The 20,178-nt window shown below is 38.2% G+C and overlaps 1 protein-coding gene across 1 annotated transcript in view; it reads right to left on the reverse strand.

Moving 5' to 3' along the window:
• COL5A1 (collagen type V alpha 1 chain) overlaps window positions 1-20,178 on the reverse strand; it is a 229,289-nt gene that overhangs the window by 54,259 nt on the left and 154,852 nt on the right. Inside the window, exons 32-41 of the mRNA XM_044659681.1 lie at window positions 18,756-18,809; window positions 11,790-11,834; window positions 11,567-11,620; window positions 10,357-10,401; window positions 8,529-8,582; window positions 7,874-7,927; window positions 3,807-3,860; window positions 2,385-2,492; window positions 1,406-1,495; window positions 1,045-1,098 (exon numbers count right to left, since the gene is read on the reverse strand). Of these exons, the coding sequence (XP_044515616.1) occupies window positions 1,045-1,098; window positions 1,406-1,495; window positions 2,385-2,492; window positions 3,807-3,860; window positions 7,874-7,927; window positions 8,529-8,582; window positions 10,357-10,401; window positions 11,567-11,620; window positions 11,790-11,834; window positions 18,756-18,809 (612 nt within the window). The remainder of the gene's footprint in view (window positions 1-1,044; window positions 1,099-1,405; window positions 1,496-2,384; window positions 2,493-3,806; window positions 3,861-7,873; window positions 7,928-8,528; window positions 8,583-10,356; window positions 10,402-11,566; window positions 11,621-11,789; window positions 11,835-18,755; window positions 18,810-20,178) is intronic.

Here is a 20,178-nt window from a genome sequence, read left to right on the forward strand (position 1 = left end):
ATGCCCTTCAAAATATAAACCTAATATGCCTTTATGATGATGTAACCCAAATTATAACACCCAAGGGTGTCAGAAATCTCAGGTATTTATTAGCAAGAGTTTTATTTTGCTTTTTAGGGGGAAGGATGGGGAAGTTAAAGTAGAATAAAACTACCAAAAATTATTTCATTGAGTTAGAAGAAATAATAACAAAATTCACCTGGAAAAAAAAAAGGTCAAGAATATCAAGGGAACCAATGGGGAAAAAACATGAAGGAAGGTGACTTATCTATATCAGGTCTCAAACAGTATTACAAAACAGTAATGATAAAAAAAATGCAACTGGCTAAGAAATAGAGTGGTGGATCAGTGGAACAGACTGGGTACATAATACACAGTAGTAAATGACCCTAAGTAATCAAGTGTTTGATAACCCAAAGATCCAAGCTTTGGGGACAAGAACTCACTGTTTGATAAAAATTGCTTGAAACTGGAAAGCAGTTTGGCAGAAACAAGGTATAGACCAATATTGTATGCTAAGATAAGGTCAAAATGGGCGTGATTTAGTTAACAATTGTAAGCAAATAAGGGGAGCATGGAAATTTTTACTAGTGAAATCTATGGATAAGGGAAGAATTTATGACCAAACAAGAGATAGAGACCTTAATGGGATAGAAAATGGATAATTTGGATTTCATAAAACTAAAGTTTCTTTGCAGACAAAACCGTCCAATGCAGCCAAGACGAGAAGGAAAACAGAAAAGTGGGTTGGGGGGTGGGGATTAATAGCAAGTTTCTCTGATAAAGGCCTATTTTCTCAAATATATACATTTTCTTTTGCCAGATGGCTAATATGGAAACATGTTTTACATGACCTCAGAAGTATAATCTATATCAAATTGCTTGACTTCTCAAGTAGGAAAGAGGGAAGGGAGGAAGGGAGAAAATTTGGAACTCAAAATTTTAAAAATGAATGTTAGAGTTTTACATGTAATTGAGAAATAGTCCATGAAATAAATAAACTGTATTGGCAAAAAGAAGAAGAAAAAAAAAACTATTACTCACCGCTGGACCTGGGGGACCAGGAGGACCTTCATTGCCTTTCAATCCAAGAGCTCCCTTCAAAGAATGAGAATTTCAGTCAAAGAGAAGCTTAAACAACCCCTTCAATGCTCTCTCTGTCTACATTATCCAAAATGACTTTTAACCTGACATCTGTGCATTTAAAAAAATATATATTTTGATAACTATATTTTAATATAATTGGTTTTATGGCAATCACATGTATTTTCTTTTATTTTAAAAGTAATATCCTGAAAAAGTGTTCTTGGACTTCACCAGACTACCAAAGGGGGCAAGGTCACATAAAAGTCTTAAAAACCTCTGGTCTACATACCATTTTGTCATTCTGATTCTTTTCACTTACCACTGGGCCAGGGAGACCTCGATCACCGGGGAATCCTCTCAACCCTGGAGGACCATCTTTCCCAGGGATGCCAACAGGCCCTGGATCACCCTTGGATGAGAGAATCACATCTTAATATTTTTTAAAGAACAAACAACGGCTAGCTATTATTCAATGTTACTTTTTGATAATAGCTAATAAGCTTTGATTGTGTTCTCTCTAAAACCCAGCACCAGAGTAAGTTTGGATATTGCCAATTGTGTTGGACCATTAAATTTCCACTCAAAGACTTTGGTTTGGTTAGGAAATAAGAATTTCTACTGTTGTTCCTCTTTTAAGTATAGGATCTCTGATTTTTAGATTAGATCAGTAGGTAGGCAATAGAGATATAAATATCTATTTGTGGCTATGATTGAGGGATGGACAAAATAACCTTTTGGTCCCATGGCTTTTATTTTACTCCTTAAATGAAACTTACTGAACTTTTAAAAGCCACTAATCTCTTACAATACATTTTTTACATCATTCAAGCCATGGTATTTTCCAGTCTTTTCTTCATGGGTATCTAAGATGAGGTTCAAAAGGAACTTTCTAGATCCATAATCTAAAGACCCCTTAAGTATTACATAAAAACTGTATTATAATTACTTAAAATATTGTATATTATAGTCAAAACTGTAAACTAGCTGAAGACATGGCCTATATTTTATCTAGACCCTCTATTTTCTCTAGCACCCAACATAGTGTTCTGTACACAGTAGGCATAAAAAAAAAAATGCTGAATTTGTTGAGGAAGCCCCTGATCAAATTAGAGTAATGGTTCTCTGTAAAACATTTATCTTTTTTTGGTTATTTTTATCATCTGCTTAAAAATAAATGCATTCAAAATGAATCAATCATTTCTTTAAAGGGAACAAGACTAAGACCCATCAAAGTAATAAACTGTGGTAGTGGCTCCTTCCGGAAAGTATTTCCCAGTGCAAAGAAATGAACAACACACCTTAGTTCCTTCTTTTCCAGCAAGGCCTGGGAGACCTTGCTCACCTGGTGGTCCAGGTGGTCCAGGATGGCCACGTTCTCCCATTGGGCCAGTTTCTCCAGTGGGTCCCTGTGAGGATCAGATAATGACAATTTTTCAAGGAAATAAAGAACCACGAACAGAAAAATTTCTTCCCAAATCCAATGGCACCACCTCTAGTCAGTAGGACTAAGGGTCTGTTCCCAGTATTTCAACTTCTTTTTCCCTTTCAATAAAGATTCAGAAAGGAGCCTCACCAAAAGAGATGATCACAAGAAACTGACATCCTTTATATTACTGAATGGATCCATTAACTGCTATTGTGTGTCTAGCTTTTTTTTCCCCCCAATTGCCTGCCACCTTTCATTAAGCAAGGCAAGGCTTCCTTTACACAGAAACATGGGAGGGAAATGAGTTCAATGAAGTATCACCAAATCCACTCAGAAAATAGCTATTGGTGAGGAGGAAAACTTGTCATCAATAACTGCTGGAGCATTTTTTCCCCCTCCTGTTGTGTGACCAGTACAGATCAATATCTTATTCAGTACCATGTTTCTGCATCAGGTACAAAGATTCTAAAAAATTTATTGATCTGCAGTCCTGTTTAGCTGATTTTCATCCTACTTTCTGGTCTAAAATTTCTGTTCTTATTGGTTTGCTAAGGATTTCATTAGTGAGCATCCAACGAAAAATCCACAAATAATAGAAGGATCAAGAGAGGTGGGAACTGGAAGAGTCATTAATAAGTAAAATTTAAAGTGTCTCCCTCTTACTTACTGGATAAAGTCTATATTCCTTAGCTTAACATTTAAGATCCTCTTCAATCTAACCCCAATAGACTCTTCCAGGTTTGTTTCTCATCCTTACTTGATATGATTTCTCTGTTTCAGCCTGGCAAACTAATCTTCTCCCAGGCCCCTGAAGATCTCTTACAGGCACCTCTCTTGTTTCTATTCCATCTACCTCAAACACCCCTCCATATTTTCTCCTATATGATCCTACTTATTCTTCAAAGCCCATTTCAAGTTCATGAAGACTCCTGGACTACCATACTTTAAACTGCTCTCATCCTCTTCTGACCACTTACATTTACTGTCTATCTTACCCACTGGGCAATGACCACAAACCACCATCTGTCCATGGGTTTGTATCTTCATTCCCTCACCAGCATATAAGCTCACTGAAGGCAAAGTTCATGTCTTTTAACTATTTGTTCTTTCACAGAACTAAGCACTGAGCTTTGTATGTAATAGAGATAAAAATAAATATTAGTTGGCTGGTGGATTTAAATTCACCAATCCCCCTCTTCTCCATATTTGGTTTTCCTGTCTGGGAAATCATATCCTTTAAGGGATGTACAGTGAGCATCAGAGTAGTCAAGAAAGATTCCAATTCCAATCTCACCTGAGGACCAACAACTCCTGGGGGGCCTGGAGGACCAGTCTTGCCTTGGAAGCCCTGTTAGGAAAGAAGTTCATCACATTTGAATATACAAAAGAACTCATGTCTATAGCTCCTAATGCCATTCCATTTCTCATTAGAACACTTACACACTCCCTCAACATATAGAGCTCCCAGATTTCACAAGGAGAGCCTCCATTCTTCTTGTTTCATTTTTACATTTAATTTCTTGAAAGTAATGAACCCAGATGAATTAGTAGTACTCATTGATTTCAACACGCCATGTTTTTGTGCTAAGAAATATAGTTTAAAAACAACAGTTAATCTTTTTAATGCCATGAAACATTCATTTTCAGAGTAGACTTGGTGCCATTTTCCCCCATTTTCTAGCTACTACAGCCAATGTTCTTGGCTGTTTCTCATTAGTGGCTTCATGAGTAGTTCCCTCTTTCTCCCTTTAGTGCCTCTGATGCTCAATAGGTAATTTAACTCACTTGCTATTCTGAGCTTTCGAAGCAAGCAATTGTAGCTCCATGCTGGTTCTCAAATTCAGTGGTTTAAATTGTCTGTTTGACTCTAGATTGAAATGAAATATTCTCTCTCTGGTATGAATATTTAGGCAGATGCAAGAAAATGATGATTTTGCATTTGATAATTAGTTCTAAGTTTCACAGTCTGTCATTTAAAGAGGAAGTCAATCTTTAGGGACACACAAGTTTCAGTATTGATGTCTAGGATATTGTTACATCTCAAAGAGGACTGAACATCCCTGTACAAAAGATGGTATCTGTTTCATAAAGGATACCATGATACCTTAACTGTATTACCAAACCCATTCAGGGAATAGCTATTAGTGAGAAAGAAAATATGAAAATTATCTATCATGTGACCATAACAGATAACATCAAGATGATGAACTCAGAGCCCTCAAACCAACAGTGTGGTATAGTGGAAAGAATGCCAGATTTGGAGTCAGAGGGACCTGGGTTGGAAACCTGGGTTGGCCACTTTATTTCTATGTGACCTTAAATAAGTCACTTAACTTCAGAGTCTCAGTTTTCTCATCTTTAAAATGAAGAGATTGGACAAGATGACTGTTAAATTTCCCTCCAGCTCTAAATCTATGATTCTATGGTTTATAAAATAAAAGGATCGACATTTCCCAAGAAGCAGAGGAATGCTGTTTATTCAAGATACACATAATTTATCTACTCCTCCTCCAATCCACTTTTCTCTCTTAAGCATAGATCAAATGAACTGGACAAAAAGACTGAGAATGTTCTTAAGATATTAATATATTTCCAGCACAGAGGAAGTAAGTAAAGGCATTATAGGGTTTGAAGGAATTCCTGGACCCTGCAATCTTGATTCCTGCGATATTGGGTACTCGTGGTGTTGAGAGAGAGAAAGCACAAACACACAAACACACATGCATACAAACAGCCAATGCATTCTGGGTTTCATGATAGTTGATTGAAATTATGTGTAGCTGGACATCATATGTTCCCAAAGCCTACATGCAAAAGCACTGAGTTATTCTTATTGCCTACATTTAAAACTCTAAGAGAGCTATCCTCTTTGTTTCCATTGCTAAGCAGGCCACAGTAGCTTTTGGAGGACTCCCAATAGCCCCCCACTGAAAAGTGTCCTTTTACTTCATCTGGATAACCCTTTTCAAAGGAATCCTAGCTGACTAAAACCTTCAAGGGCATCTGCCCCAACTCCCTCATTTTACAGCTGAAGAATCTAAAGCCCAGAGAGGCAGTGAGTTAATAATAAAACTGAGACTATTCTCACCACACAGCCTCTTAGCACATGCTATTGCTGGCAGGATCAGGATGGAATTGAAAGAACAGGGCAAACATTGGGGATGGGACATAAATACATCTCAAGGGAGTGTGTATCCATTTGGGCCTTTGTAAGATAAACACCTCTTTGGCAGAAATGCCCTAAATGGGTCTCACTGATGAGGACAAAGCCATCACCCAAGTGAATTACTGCAGGCCTCTCTCTTTCCTTACCAACCTCAGCCTTCAGGAGTGCAAACAAGCACAAAAGAATACAGCTGGGAAGTGCTTACATTATTTTCTCAGCAAATGACAAGCAGCCTAATTATTTTACCAGCTTCTTTCCAGGTTAAGTCAGAGGGAAAAAAATGCACCAGATGCAAAGCCTTCTACCTTATTGCTCCAGCAGGGCATTAGAGAAAAAATGCAAAGCTCAGAAGAAATGTTTTAATTTGTCCCTGTAAACAAAATATCAAATTAATCTCCATCTCTCTGCTACCATGCATCATGCAACATCGTAGTTAAGAGGTAATTAAAAGAAGTTTCATCAAAATGAACCAAAGTGGGGGAAAGGAAGATGAAACTTTTTTCAAAACAGATACCAAAAAGATATTAAATATGGCATTCAAAAACACATTTTAAAAGGTGACATACATTTACTGTGGGCATTCTTAAAGGCCATATGCCACTAGGCAGGAAAGATATCAGCACGGAAATAGAACTAGTTCATCATACCTTTTGCATACCTCATTATTCTCCTTGGTGTCAAACAATGTTTGCATCTGTGCAATATCTTTTAAAATTGACAAAGTGGTATGTGTATGTGTGTATGTGAGAGAGAGAGAAAGAGAGAGAGAGAGAGACAGAGAGAGAGAGAGAGAGAGAGAGAGAGAGAGAGAGAGGAAGGACATAACAGAATAACAGAGAAGGCATATGGGGAATTAGTTATTTGGTAGTCTAGGTCAAACCATCATCAGTCTCTCTGAATTGCAGAGCTGGTCACAAAACTTTTCAGTGGATGTAAAATACTGGGCCTCACTTTCAGCTTGGTCATTTAGAGCCAACTCTACAGACTGCATGAGTCTTGGGTGGTTGTCTGTATTATTCATCTAATGGCTTTCTAAAAACCAAAAAGCTAAGGGAAATATTGAAGACTGTATTGGTGTGCTCATCATTATGAACTTCTAAAGACTGGGCAAATTCATTCTGAAGGTCAAAGATAAATACGTGATCATGAGACATACTCAACTTGAGCAGGTCTTATTTATACTGCAGAAAATTTTCCCTATGAAAAGCCTAATCTGAAAGCTGTAATTATTGTTCAGGCTTCTTTACTTAGAAGAAGTACAAAATTATTTAATTAACTATGAAGAAGAAGGTCAGCATCATGTTGTAATTTAATACATCCAGGTCATTTGTAAAGGGCAAGATAGGTTCAAAGGGATCCTTCTTCCGTGAACTCATGCATTATAAAAACATCTTACCGTGGAAGCTAAAAGAGTGGGACCTTTTCAACTCTTCCAATTTAAATACATGCATAGTAGCATACATTCCAATGTAAATATATGATACTCTGGACAGACTAGAAATATGGGTACATATAAGTTGGGATAAAGGAGGTTTGCATGACATTTATTTGTGATTTTCTAGCAATATCAAAATGGATTTCCACATGGCTAGTAGTTAAATATCTAAGGCTGGTTTAGAAGCAAAGACAAAGAATTGTTCTTAGCATAGCCTCGCTATCTTCTCCAAGCTAAGTATTGTTCACTACTTCATCAATGTAGGTACTTACTCCATCAACAGTTATCATTGGTACTCTACACTATAGGAGACTATACCATTATAGGCAAAAACAAACAAATAAAAAGAAGTAGTAACCTGGTAGCCAACATTCTGATGATGTTTCTCCAAATTTGGCTAGTCTTGCTCTAAATGGAAGAGCTGGTCACAAAAGCCTTCTAGATTTCTTTCTGCCAGAGCCTCAGGTAACTTCTGGCTCATAATAAGACATCAGAGTAGGCTATTAGTAGAGAATAATAGTCAAGCCGAGATATTTTTTTAAGTTGAGTATTTGACCTTTCAAAGAATCTATCATTAGCCTTATTGGTCTAATCACAAACTTGGCTTGATTCTCAAAGACTTCTTGATACAGTTGAAGACATACAAGTCTAGAAATAAGCATCGATTGCCAAGCAAGGTCACCACATCCACATAGAAGAATTTAGGAAAACCATGGGATAGTTCAGGCCTAATGATTAACCAACATTTCCAGATACTTACAGTTTCACCTCTCTGTCCAGGGTGCCCAGGAAGTCCATCCTTCCCTGGTGGACCCTAAAGAAAAAAATAAAGGGAGAAGTTTTCACTGAAGTTCTACTAAGCAAGAGCACTGTTAGAAATCAATAACTGGTTTTGAAAATCAGTCTTTAATTTTTACATTTTGTAATTCAATGGTTTTTCCTGTGGGCATTTCAAAGGAATCCATTATAGAAATATTAATTGTGAAGCATTTTCTTGGGGATCATGAATCATTAATTCCAACTGAACATGTATTATTGACAGAAAGGCACTCATTCCTGTAAATGACCCTTGTCTTGTCTTGCCTTAGGAATACTGGGCAATTTGAAAAAATCAACAAATGTCAAGACACTGATTCAGTTTATTAGGCTTGCTTTTGGGGAGTTCACATGAGGCCTTGACCATAGGATGTGCTGAATAAAATGTTTGTAGGATTCGACTGGGTCCCTTCCAACACTAGTCCACAGAAACCTGGTCAGTGATGTTATCGATGTGAGGACAGGCATTATAAACAACACCCATTTAAAGTTGCCAACAACTCTGAGAGGTAGGTAATGCAAATATCATTCTTATTATTTAAAAAATCAAGAGATTGAATGCTAGCAGAGTTGAAGAAGAACATGGCAGAGTTACTTACAGGAGGGCCCTTTGGTCCAGGAAATCCTGTGGGTCCTTGAGGTCCATTAGGTCCCTGGAGACACAAGAGTTATTTAAAAGTTGAATTTAAAGAAGCACTCTGCTATCTTTTCTCCTAGACCAGCTGGAATGACAGAGATGTATCTTGTCCACCCTTGGAATCACTTGGCATCTAGCAGTACCTAAATGTTCCCTCAAGTGTCATTGGCACCTTTCTAATGAGCTTATGATATAATGTTGTATATTACAGCTATTTGTATTTTTATCTAGTTTTCTTCTCATTCTACTCTGAGCTTGGGATCAGGGACCAAATCTTATCCAAACTTTGTTTTTCTATCTGTTTCTATCAACTACAATGGTAGGTATAATGGGCACTGTGGTGCAGCAGAGAGAGCAATGGCTCTATAGCCAGAGTACCTATTTTCATATCCTGTCTCTGACCCTTTTATCTTAGATAAATCTCTTAACCTCTATGCATCTCAGTTTCCTCATTTGTAAAATTAAAGGGCTGAATTAGATAGCCTCTGCTGTCCCTTCCAGCTCTCTAAATGTATGATTATATGATCCTAGCATATGCTTAATAAGATTTGATGAGTGAACTAAGTATCCCTGGAACTGTTAAAAGGAGCATCCACTGGTATATAGTATGTAAATTTTCAGAAAAAGAAGTAGGTAGATATGGTTTTCTTTGAAGACTGTTATTATCCTGGATTAAAGGAAATCTGCCAATCATCCTTGATAGCCACTGCTTCCATTAATATGTTCCTATGCTACTGCCTTACCCCCTGCCAAAATGAAAGGGATTGCTCCCTCATCACAGCATCTTGCCTACCTTGCTCCCTAGCACCTACCTTACTTTCTATTATTATTTGTATATTTGCTATTTATATAATTGCTCTTTGTTCCATTAGATTATAGACTCCTTAAAAGAAGGTTTGTATCCCATCTGTCCTTGTATCCTGTGTGTAAAATCTCATGGATATTCAAAAGAACAGTGATAATAATATCTCAAATGAGAATAAGGGAATTTGAGAGATAGCGAAACTGAGGCTGGGCATATAGCTAATAAATGTCTCATGGAGGATTTTAATTCAGGTGCTCTTGACTCCAAAACCAGAGCTCTCTATACTATGTACTTGGGGCAGCTAGGTGACCCAGTGGATAGAGCACTGGGCTTGGAATCAGGAAGACATTTTCCTGAAATAAAATCTAGCCTTACTACTTACAGCCCTGTGATTCTGGGCAAGTCACTTAAATGTTTGCCTCAGTTTCTTGCTTTAAGATGAGCTGGAGATGGAAATGGTAAACCCACTCCAGTGTCTTAGCCAAGAAAACCCCAAATGGAGGCATGGAGAGTTGGATACTTCTGAACAACAAGCTGAAAGGTTGAGTCATTTCATAAGTGTTTGCTAAATTCAACTGAAAGTGATCATTGAAAAGAGGACTTCAGGTCTGTTCCTCCTCCAACAACACTAATACAAAGGCTGTGTTTATTTAAGAATGGATGTGATCTAAATTTCATTGCCTCAAGCACTTTTCAAATACCCTGACTGTAGCTAAAGGCATATTGCCTTATTTCCTACTGGCTGCAATTTTTAGTTTAGATATTCTACACCCCCCCAATGTTACTTATACACAATTATTAACTTTCTTCCTTGTAATTCTCAAGAGTAGGTCATATTCCTTTAAGAAAGCTTTGGATATTTTCTTCTTTCTCAAGTGGGAAAGAGAGTCACTGACAATAGACTTTTCAGTCCTGGGGAAGGAAATACATTTGGGGAGAGGATGCAACTGAAGTAACAACCAGGACAAGGTCTGAAACATCTTACCCGTTCACCAGGGGGACCAGATGGGCCATCACCACCAGAGTTGCCCTTTGGATAATAAGAAGGAAAAGAAACCATATTTGTTAATTTTTAAGGATTCTAGCCTATGACATTATAAAAATCTAAAAAGGCAGATGTCATGAAGATGAAGTTGCTCAACTCCCTAGGATTTTCCCTGAATTTCTAATTAAGGACTCATCAATGGCCCACAAAGGTTATCTATTACCCCCCACTACCTCTGAATATAAATATATGACTGAAATAACAGCAACAGAGCTAGGGCACTTGAAGAGGATAACTGATGCCTGCTGGGAGAGAAATACTGAACTTCAGCCAAAGTATTTATCAAAAATTCATGTCAAGACAAAGCACAGCTGTTTGTTTTAATGCCTACTTCAACATGGTGACAATGTATTTTCCCATAAAGGCTTTACTATAATTATTCCAAAATGGTAGCTGTAGATGGACTCAGGTTATGGGATAGAAGTGATACAAGAGAATTGTTATATTTCATTACTATCCTGCGACATTCTGGTTGGCTATTAAAAAAAGCCAATCAGAAGCTACTTTTTCTACAAAGATAATTCATTTTTGAATATTGCTATTGAACAAACAAAAATCATACAATTGGCTAAAGTTTATATTTTTTAAATAAAAAAAGGATTACTGATTTGATTAGCTGGCTCTAAAACCATTTGTCAAGAGGGAAGAATTATATGTTACTGGCTCAGATGTTTACTGATGACAAAAAGATCATTCTTTGTGTTTCTGACAAAATCATCCTCCAAAGATTTGTAAGTCATTTTCAAATAAATAATGAACCTTCACCACGAGGATTGGGTGATCCCAGCTGTGTTTGGGGATTTATCAAATGCCTGGATTTATCAAATGTATTCTGGATTGAAATAAGTGAGGCACGCACTATCAAATTGCTTGATGTGTTTGGGCCAACATTTTCCCTGTTCAACATTTGGAACCACATGTGAATAAGTGTTACACTTAGTTGTGTGATTACTTTGATTAAACTTGTCAAAAGGCCATTAATGGGAGTAGAGGGCAATTCCTTGCAACCTTAAGATTCCTTCTCTTTAAATTTTTCTCCAGGAGAAAAAAGATCACCCTCATCTGCCAGATGTTTTGGCAGCATCCCAACCTCAGTTCATTATGTGGTGTTACTTGATGGTTATCCTGGAGAAAGAGTTTGAAAACACACCTTAGGTCCAGGTTTGCCAGTGATCCCTCTTGGGCCTCTTTCACCACGTGGGCCCTGGAAAGACAACAAAGTAGAGGAAATGTTAAGTGTCATAGAGGCAGAGATGGATTCCCCCATTCAAACCTAACAGGTCTTCTTCTGCCCCACTCATTCTGGCACACACTATCTCTGATATTTCAAAGATCATCTGAAACAACGGCCCCAAAAACAAAACAATAGTTACCGTTGGACCTCGCTGTCCTCTAGGTCCTGGTTTTCCAGGTGTTCCCTAGAATCAAATGAGAGGAGTGGTAAATCATTCATGGTGTACCAGTTGATACTGTACTCTCTAACAGACATTACTGTGGCCTGATTACTTTCAGTTGAATTTAGCAGACATTGATGAAATGTTGCAGTCTTTCAGCTAGAGGCAAAATATGTAGAGCACTGGATTTGGAGTCAGGAAGACCTGAAATCAAACCATCACCCTCCTTGGAAAACAGCATCAACGTGGTGCTGCAAAGGTGACTAGGTGACCATGCACTAACTAGGAACGAATCCCAAAACATCTCCCAGGGCATAGTTTCCTTCCTTTTGTTTTCAAGGGAAATATAAACAGGAGAAGTCACGTTGCCATAGGTACAACCCACATAACTTCATACAGTTTGCAGAGTCTCTTTTGAAATGCATTTTTCTTACTGTAGTTTGAATGAGGTTTAATCCTACATACACATACACACACACAAGTGATAAGGAAAAAATCATTATTGTAAGGAAAAATGAAAAGAAGCAACTCTTTTCATACATAATTTACTTGAGCTGCAGTTAAGCATATTAGCCATTAAAATTTCAACAGATTCTCTCGACAAGCAAACTTGCAATTTGGAACATAAATCATATATGAAAGTTATTTTTCTTCTCTTCTAATGGAATTTAGACTTCTCTTCACATTCTCCAAAGTGTGGAGCATAATGTGCTATATTTGTTTTCTAGCAAAACTATAAGAATTGGAAAAACAGAGTTTACCTACTTGCCTGCTAGTCTAATGGATCATGATGTCACATAGCAAAGAATGACTGAGCTGGAACTAGAACTCTGGTCCCTTGACCGGTCTCCCCTCCCCCCTAGTCTGGTTCTCTTTCTACTGTACCATTAAAATTATTTATTGTAAGTGTAGTCTCTAGGGATTGAAAAATAAAACCATTACATTAGCCGAATGAAGATTTTTCTATTCAAAAAAACCTCATGTTCCTTTATAATTTCTCAATCCATCTTATTACAATTCTAGTTTCTAATAATACAACCCAAAAGGACAAGACTTTGTTAAGGGTGACCCCCCCAAAATACTCACTGACATCTAGCCATCCATCATTCATTTGCTTTGAAACAAAACCTGCATTTTAGAGGTCTGCATTTTGCAAGGAATTTAATAAAAGCATTTATAATGATGAGTTAATTATGTTGCTTTTTAACAATGCACTCTGCCTCCATTGCTTTAATTACATGGCAATATCCTTTGGCAACAGAGGACTGTTTGCACAAGAAAATTAATGAAACATCTGCTTTTTTCAAATTACGAACTTTACACCAAAGCAAACGCCCATGACTGAACTGGGCTTGTTCTTGGCATTTATAAATGGAGACACATCGGTCATGTTTGTGTTTCTGAGAGCAACCACAGTAAAAGGAACCAACTATCTTAAAGATTAAGAATGGAGGTTCATGGGAACTGTGCCTCCACAGTCAGGCACCCCTATTTCTGCATCCCTAGTATCTCACCCAAGCCTTGCATGTGGCAAGCATTTAGTAAAATTTACTGAATTGAATTGAAAATGACATGGCTTGGGATTTTGCGGTAAATGTCCTATTATCATCTGAAGCCAGTCAGACCCTGAGCTCTTGCAAACAGGTCTCAGGACCAAACCCAACAAAGAAAACTACATGACTTAACCACAATTTTGATCTGAATTTCCCAAGAGGTATTAATGTTATGGGATTTTTTTTTCTCAGTCACAAGCAGATCATGGTCCAGATAATTAGACCAGTGTACAGAATGATCCTTTCAATCTGTAGCCCTTAATATAAACAATTTGCTTCCTAGACTCTTCCTTGAAGAATGCATGGCCTCTGAAGAGGCTCAGATTCATCCCTTCTCTTTAATAGTCTTTGCTTTGTGAGAGGCCATGGGTGCTTTCTGGGAGGCAGTGTGGTATAGAGGGCTTGGGTTCTGAATATTTAAGTTCAAGTCCAGATGTTGCTAATGAAAAGCCATGTGTCTTTGGATCTGCCCAAACCTTGTTACACCTCAGTTTCCTTTTCTGTAAAATAAGGATGATCATCTTTGCACTAATTACAGAGTCATTATGGAGAAACTGTGGAATGGGAGCAATGCAGTAAAAGTATCAGTGGACTGGGAGTCCATGAGACCTGAGTTCAAGTCCTTCCTTTGTCCCTTTGTCAGTTATCACCTATGTGATTTTTGACAAATCATTTTATTTCTCTGGACCTCTTTCCCTTTGTAAAGTATAGTATATTTGTAAAGTGGAGTATATGGCCTTAAAGTCCTTTCTAGCTCTGAACCTATGATCCCATTGAAGCATTTTCTAAGTGGCAAAGCACTAATGAAGGTGGACAAAAATGTCATTAGTATAGTACTTAGTTGATAACCAAACAGATCAGGAAAATTCTCATATTCTAGTAGAGATTTAGGGAGATTTGCTTTGCACAAGATAGAGCAGCGCTATCCAATTCTCTCATTCCGAGGGGCTTGCTTCTGGGCCTCAGGGAGTTCACCAAGGTGAGCCTATCATTTTGCTGATGCCTATTTTCCTTCTCATGACCATGACTAATTTTGCAATGTGGAAAAATCTATTTCTGTTCAACTAACAGATTTAGGGAGTTTTTGTTAATAGAAGATAAACAGAAGAAGAATTAACAGAGTATCACTGATGAAGAAGGATGCAGTTATCAATAATGCCAATCTCTTTCTGGTCCACTAAAACCAGGTGCCCAGTTGAAAAAAAAATTCCAAGAAAAGGTTTAAAAAAGTTTGATTCTTAAAATTCATGGTCACTGTTTTTAGGTTTTTCATACTAGAATTCACCCCATCCTCAAACCCTGGGGGCATGTTAAAAAAAACTGGATAAGGAAAAGAGTGGGGCATTTGCAAATGGAAGACAATGAACCCACACTGTAATTCTGAAACCAAGCTGTCCTCAAGAATACAGTGCAAAGCAAGCCCAATTAAGGTGTTCTAAATATTGACATATTCTTTCTCCATTCTGTGAATTTTGTAGGGAAAGAAGGGCAGTGGAAGAAGGGGATGGGGGTGGCGGAACCTCGACTGAAACAGTATTTAAACCATCTTTCCATAGCAGTAACTAAACAGAAGGTTTATGAGTCTGACAGATGCACTCAGTTCTCTGAAACAGGAGGCTATGATTAATTCTGACAGGGGAAAGATAAAGATGGCTGGTCTCTCGGTCTAACAACATATTAAACACCATTACCGTGTGTTCGGAAGAAAAGTAATGGCCTCGTTTTCCCAGGCTGAAGTCCATGTTTTGACTCATGCCAAAAACACAAAACGGCAATGGATTTAATTTTCCTAATTTGGGCTCCATTGTCAAGAAGCACGCAAGGGTAAGGTACCCAGCAGAAATGTAGAGAGTGGAGTTAATTTGCAGTTTTCAGCACTTAGGGAGGGAGGCTGACTAACAAAATTTGATTTTTCTTCCCTACCCTGTAGTTTTCAAGTAGCCAAAAGGCCATTGGAGAGATTTTGAATTGTGTTCTATATTAATCCAGATCAAGAAGCCAAAACATGTGGCACAGATATTCATTCTTTTCCAACTCTCTTGCTCTGAAAATGGAATTGTTCCATAGCCCTCTTCTACCCAACATAGTATCCACTATGAGCTCCCCCATCAATTCGCAGATGGGCAGGATTAATGAGGTGCAAGCTTCTTGCATTGGTTGAGGTCACTGAACTCCTGTTTCTCATCACCTTCTCCATTGTTTTGCATTGCTTCTTGATCAGCTTTTAATCATTTCCATTTGGGGCTCTTGGAGGGTGTTTTGTAAAAGTGGCCAAAGACTTCTGACAAGTGACAGATCTTTATTAGGTTCCATGAGTATATCTGCACTGACATGACTCAAACTTAATGACCTGATAAATAGGGCTACGAATGAGACCAATGAAGAAGGTGAGAACTAGCCAGGATCAGCATCACCAGCCTCTAGCATGTGGCTCAGGGCCATGGCTGCAAATGCCAGGGGAACTTTCTGGAGAAAGCCATTTGGTTCAGTAGTCTCTGGATGCCTAAGTAACTCCCTGTTGGTCAAACCAGGAACTTTTGCAGACTCTTAGCTCTTTCAGTTCAATGAGGCAATGCATTAATAAATTAAACAGGTGCTCAAAAAGCCCAGCTTAAAACAAAAAAGTGTCTGAGGCATCAGGGAATCTGGTCCATACTCAGTGTTCTAAAAATTCAAGATGAGAGTTTTTCTATGAGGTTTTAAATGTTAAAGATCTTAGGAATTGTTGACTAATCCTCACACAAATATTCTGCCTTGTAATGATTGCTAACTTTTTTATGGCACTCCTGGTGGTAGGCTATTTATATATTCAAAGTAAGAGATGGCAGACGAGATAATCCGAGAATTTCATTAATATCCATGAAATATTTTAATAGAAATAGGCTGTCTCCAGAGGTAGTGGCCTTACAGCATCCAATTATCAGGTGTGTTATAGTGGAGATTCCTTGCACATAAGGTTTGGATTAGATTTGGTAGCTTCTAATTCTGAGCAAGGCCTTCATCTCTTTGGAAAGATCCTCTATGGAATATTTTGGGAAAGAGCATTGACATAAATAACATAGGATAAGAAAGTAAGAATGGGTTACAATTTGTCCTGATGGAAGGAGTGTCCATCAATGAGGATCACTGAGTATAAAAAGATATTCCTGGCAAAGCCTTAGGCACTGCCCAAAACTGGCTTTGCACCATACATTCTGCCCATTGGTAAGTGTAGATACTACTGACATACAAGCCTGACTGATCTTAGACTGACAGAACCTCAGAGGAAGATTGATGCAACCTCCTCTTTTTTTTATAGCTAAGATGCTGCAGTCCAGAAAAACAGTGCAACTTGGCAACTAGGCTTATCCTATTTCTTCTATTCCAGCATGGATACATTCTTTAGATGCAAACCTTAAAGTCAGAAACTCCACTAAACTAAATTGCTAAAAGGGAGTCTTTGGTTAATATGACACCATACTAATCAAGATCCCCCTCAGAAAGAAAGAGGAAATTATTTACTTGAAAAGTAAAGACTCTGGAAAAATCCAAATGGCCATTCTAGAATCCCAGAATCCCAGAGTTGGAAGGCATTTCTCAAAGCTATCTAGGGCCAATCTGTGCCTACTTAGAAATCTCTCTACGATAGTTTTAAAGAGTAATAATCATTCAGGTGCTATTCAAAGAACACAGTGAAGAAGAAATCACTTTATCCTAGGGTCAGCCCATTCTGCCTTGGAAGAGTTCTTACTAAGCACAGCCCTGTCCATCACTTATGAGAGATATGCTATTGACCCAGTGTCATCAGAGGACATCTCTGAAATGCATCTTTGCTGGTGGAGAAGAGCTGTATACTGAAACTCATATTCTCTTAACCAGGCCCCCATCTCACTAAAGATATGTTTTCATGAGCTAATTGATTATGGTGAAAGTTCAGTTTGAAGTCGTGGAATGGAGCAAAGTCAATTGTTCCATATGACATTCAGCCCTTAATCCCTGATTTCATTAGGCCTGAGCCCTAAACACTAGAGGGGAAGACTGTGGAAAATGAAAAGAAATGAGATGCTATCCCTTTGAGGAATGACTTGTCACTGGCTCATTTGGTTGGCAACATGACATCACATCCAAACTGCTGTGGCCAATGTGTTCTAAGCCTAAGTGATATTTAGTATTTGGCACTATTTGCACCTTCTTCATAGTTCTGATGAATCAGCTGGGTTTTGGCATTCTCTGGCTCACCCTTTTTGTTTATACTGTCAAGTTTCAACCAGAACAGTCATCGTTTTTCCATTTTCTGAAATCTGGCAGAACGTGTTTGTTTACATGAGATTTGGCTGGTGTCTAATCTACCTCCCTGTTCTCAAAAAAGCATATCCATTCCACCTTTGAACATGATAACATTAACACGGAGCAACATATTTCAAGAGGATTCAAAACATATAACTCAGTCTTTGCTGGGGCGAGCACTGAGAGCCTGGAGATAATTGGTTCAAGTTTATATTGAGTGCTTGGTCTTGCAATGGCCCATGGGACAAATATCTTTGAGAGGGTGTGTGTTCACAAAATGCCAGCTCTGGAAAACACTTGAATGAAATGAACAATTGAAACCATCTCTTTTTCTGTCCTTTTCAATGGCCTGGCTTAGTGGGTACATTCTGCGACCCCTGAGAAGCCCTCTCTTTGTTCCTGATTGGCAATATATGAATCACTACAACATGATTTCATTAACGAGTGCTCAGGGTAACCCCATGCTGGGAAGATCTGCTCAGTAGGGAGAAATATTGAGAAAGAGGGAGGAAAGACATTAATTTTACCCAGTATGCTGCTCTGAGAATGCCTTTGGTTATGGCAATAACAAAGAAGCATCAGACTCTGCAACCACCTTCTTCCAGCTCAAGTCACCCAGGTGGATTTTTGTGACAATGGGTCTTTTAGGCAGTAGCAAAGAAATAAAATTAAAAAATCTTGAGTTTGAACCAGGGGAGATGGTAGTAGAGGAAAAGCCTGACATAGTCATTTCTTTCTTTAAACTTGAGCTGAACACTTGCTGTGGCCTGAAGAAAAAAACCAGTGGGCTGCTGAAATAGACCTATAAGGGTCTTACTATTAGAAACAGCCTTGCTAGATCCAGAAATTGATCAGGGATTCAGATTTGTCTCTCCTCTTATTTGGGACCACTTTTAACACACACATTGTACCATTTGTCAAAATTGTCATCAGTACTCGGAGCTAAAAAAGGCTTCTTCATGAAGGTTTAGCAGCTGTAAGAAGCATTTCTAAGTGGGAAATAAAGTGAGAAATCAACAAACACTTTTTTAAAGCCACCAAATCCCCAAACACTTACACTCTGGTAACAAAAGGAAAGAGCAAAAAAAAAATTGCATAGATAAACAACTAAACCACTCTTACTTACCCTTCCACCCTTCTCTCCATTTGCTCCAGGGAAGCCAGAAAATCCTATGGAACCCTGCAATAAGGGAAGGAAAGACATATGAAATCAAACGGGACTAATTGATATTGAAAGATTTTAGAGAAATATCTGTTGCTGTATTTAGCCTCCAAAAATGTTGTCATTTGTACTCCAACCCCATAACTTGTACTTCACAGAATTTCAGAGCACAAGGAGCCTCCAGGTCATTTCATGCAACACTTATGTGGCTGAGAATCTCTTATCTGACATTTCCAAGAGGTTTTCTAGTTTATGCTTGGAGACTCCCAGTGAAGGGGGCTCTGCTATATCTTAAGGCAGCCCATTTCACTTCTGGCTAACTGTAAAACATTAGGAAGCTTCTCTTTATATGAAACTGGAATTTGCTTCTCTAAAATCTCCATCCAATACTCCCAGTTTGGCCAAGTAGAAAAAAGCTTAACCTTCTTCTTCATGACAACCCTTCAAAGTATTGAAAAAAACCTATATTTCCCAATTCTCCTTTTCTCCAGGATGAGCATCCTTAGTTCCTTCAAATGATCCAAAAGGATCTGATTTTGAGACTATAGGACAATAGAGTGCCTTCTTTCAGAACTCTCATTTATCAATGTTCAGTGATACCCAGAACTAAAAATAAAATAGCTAGAGAATGACAAGGGCAGAGTACAATACGCTTGTCACCTCTCTTGTTATGGACACTGTATCTTTCATGTAGTTTAAGTTTCTATTAGCTTATTAGGCACTATGTCCCACAATTGACCCCTATTGATCTCACAGTCTCTGAAAAGTTCTGGATTTTTGCTTTTCTTTCTTTTTTTAAAAATCCTTACTTTCTGTATTACAATTGCTACCAACTACTGTTTCCAAAGTAGAACAGTGAGGACTGCAGGTATGGGGCTAAGTGACTAGACCAGGGTCACAAAGCTAGGAAGTATCTGAAGACAAATTTGAACCCAGGACCTCCTGCCTATAAGGTCTGGCTTCCTGTCTACTAAGCCACCTAGCTGCCCTAGAGTTTTTTTTTCTTTTTTAAGATGATCTTCATGTAAAAGTTGTGGAAGACAAGGGGCACTTATTCATTCACTCAACAAACATTTGTTGAGCATCTACTACTATATGCCCATCTCTGTATTAGATGCTGTGTACAGCACAGAGACAGGTAAGATGGTCCCTGCTTTCAGGCAACCTATAGTTCTGTTATCATAGCAAAAAATTAGCTGGGCCTCAAACATGACTGTGGTATTAAAAACCAATTGAGACAGACAATACATACTCATCTGCTGCTGGCTCACTCCTTATTACACCCATTTAGACACGCAAGTGGAATACCCGGAGAAATTTATTTCATGCTATGAATAATAGTGGTGCAATTAATGAGAAATGAGAATTTTGAATCTAGATGTAAACA

Source organism: Gracilinanus agilis, chromosome 2 (genome assembly GCF_016433145.1).
Source record: "Gracilinanus agilis isolate LMUSP501 chromosome 2, AgileGrace, whole genome shotgun sequence".
NCBI classification, from domain to species: Eukaryota; Metazoa; Chordata; class Mammalia; order Didelphimorphia; family Didelphidae; genus Gracilinanus; species Gracilinanus agilis.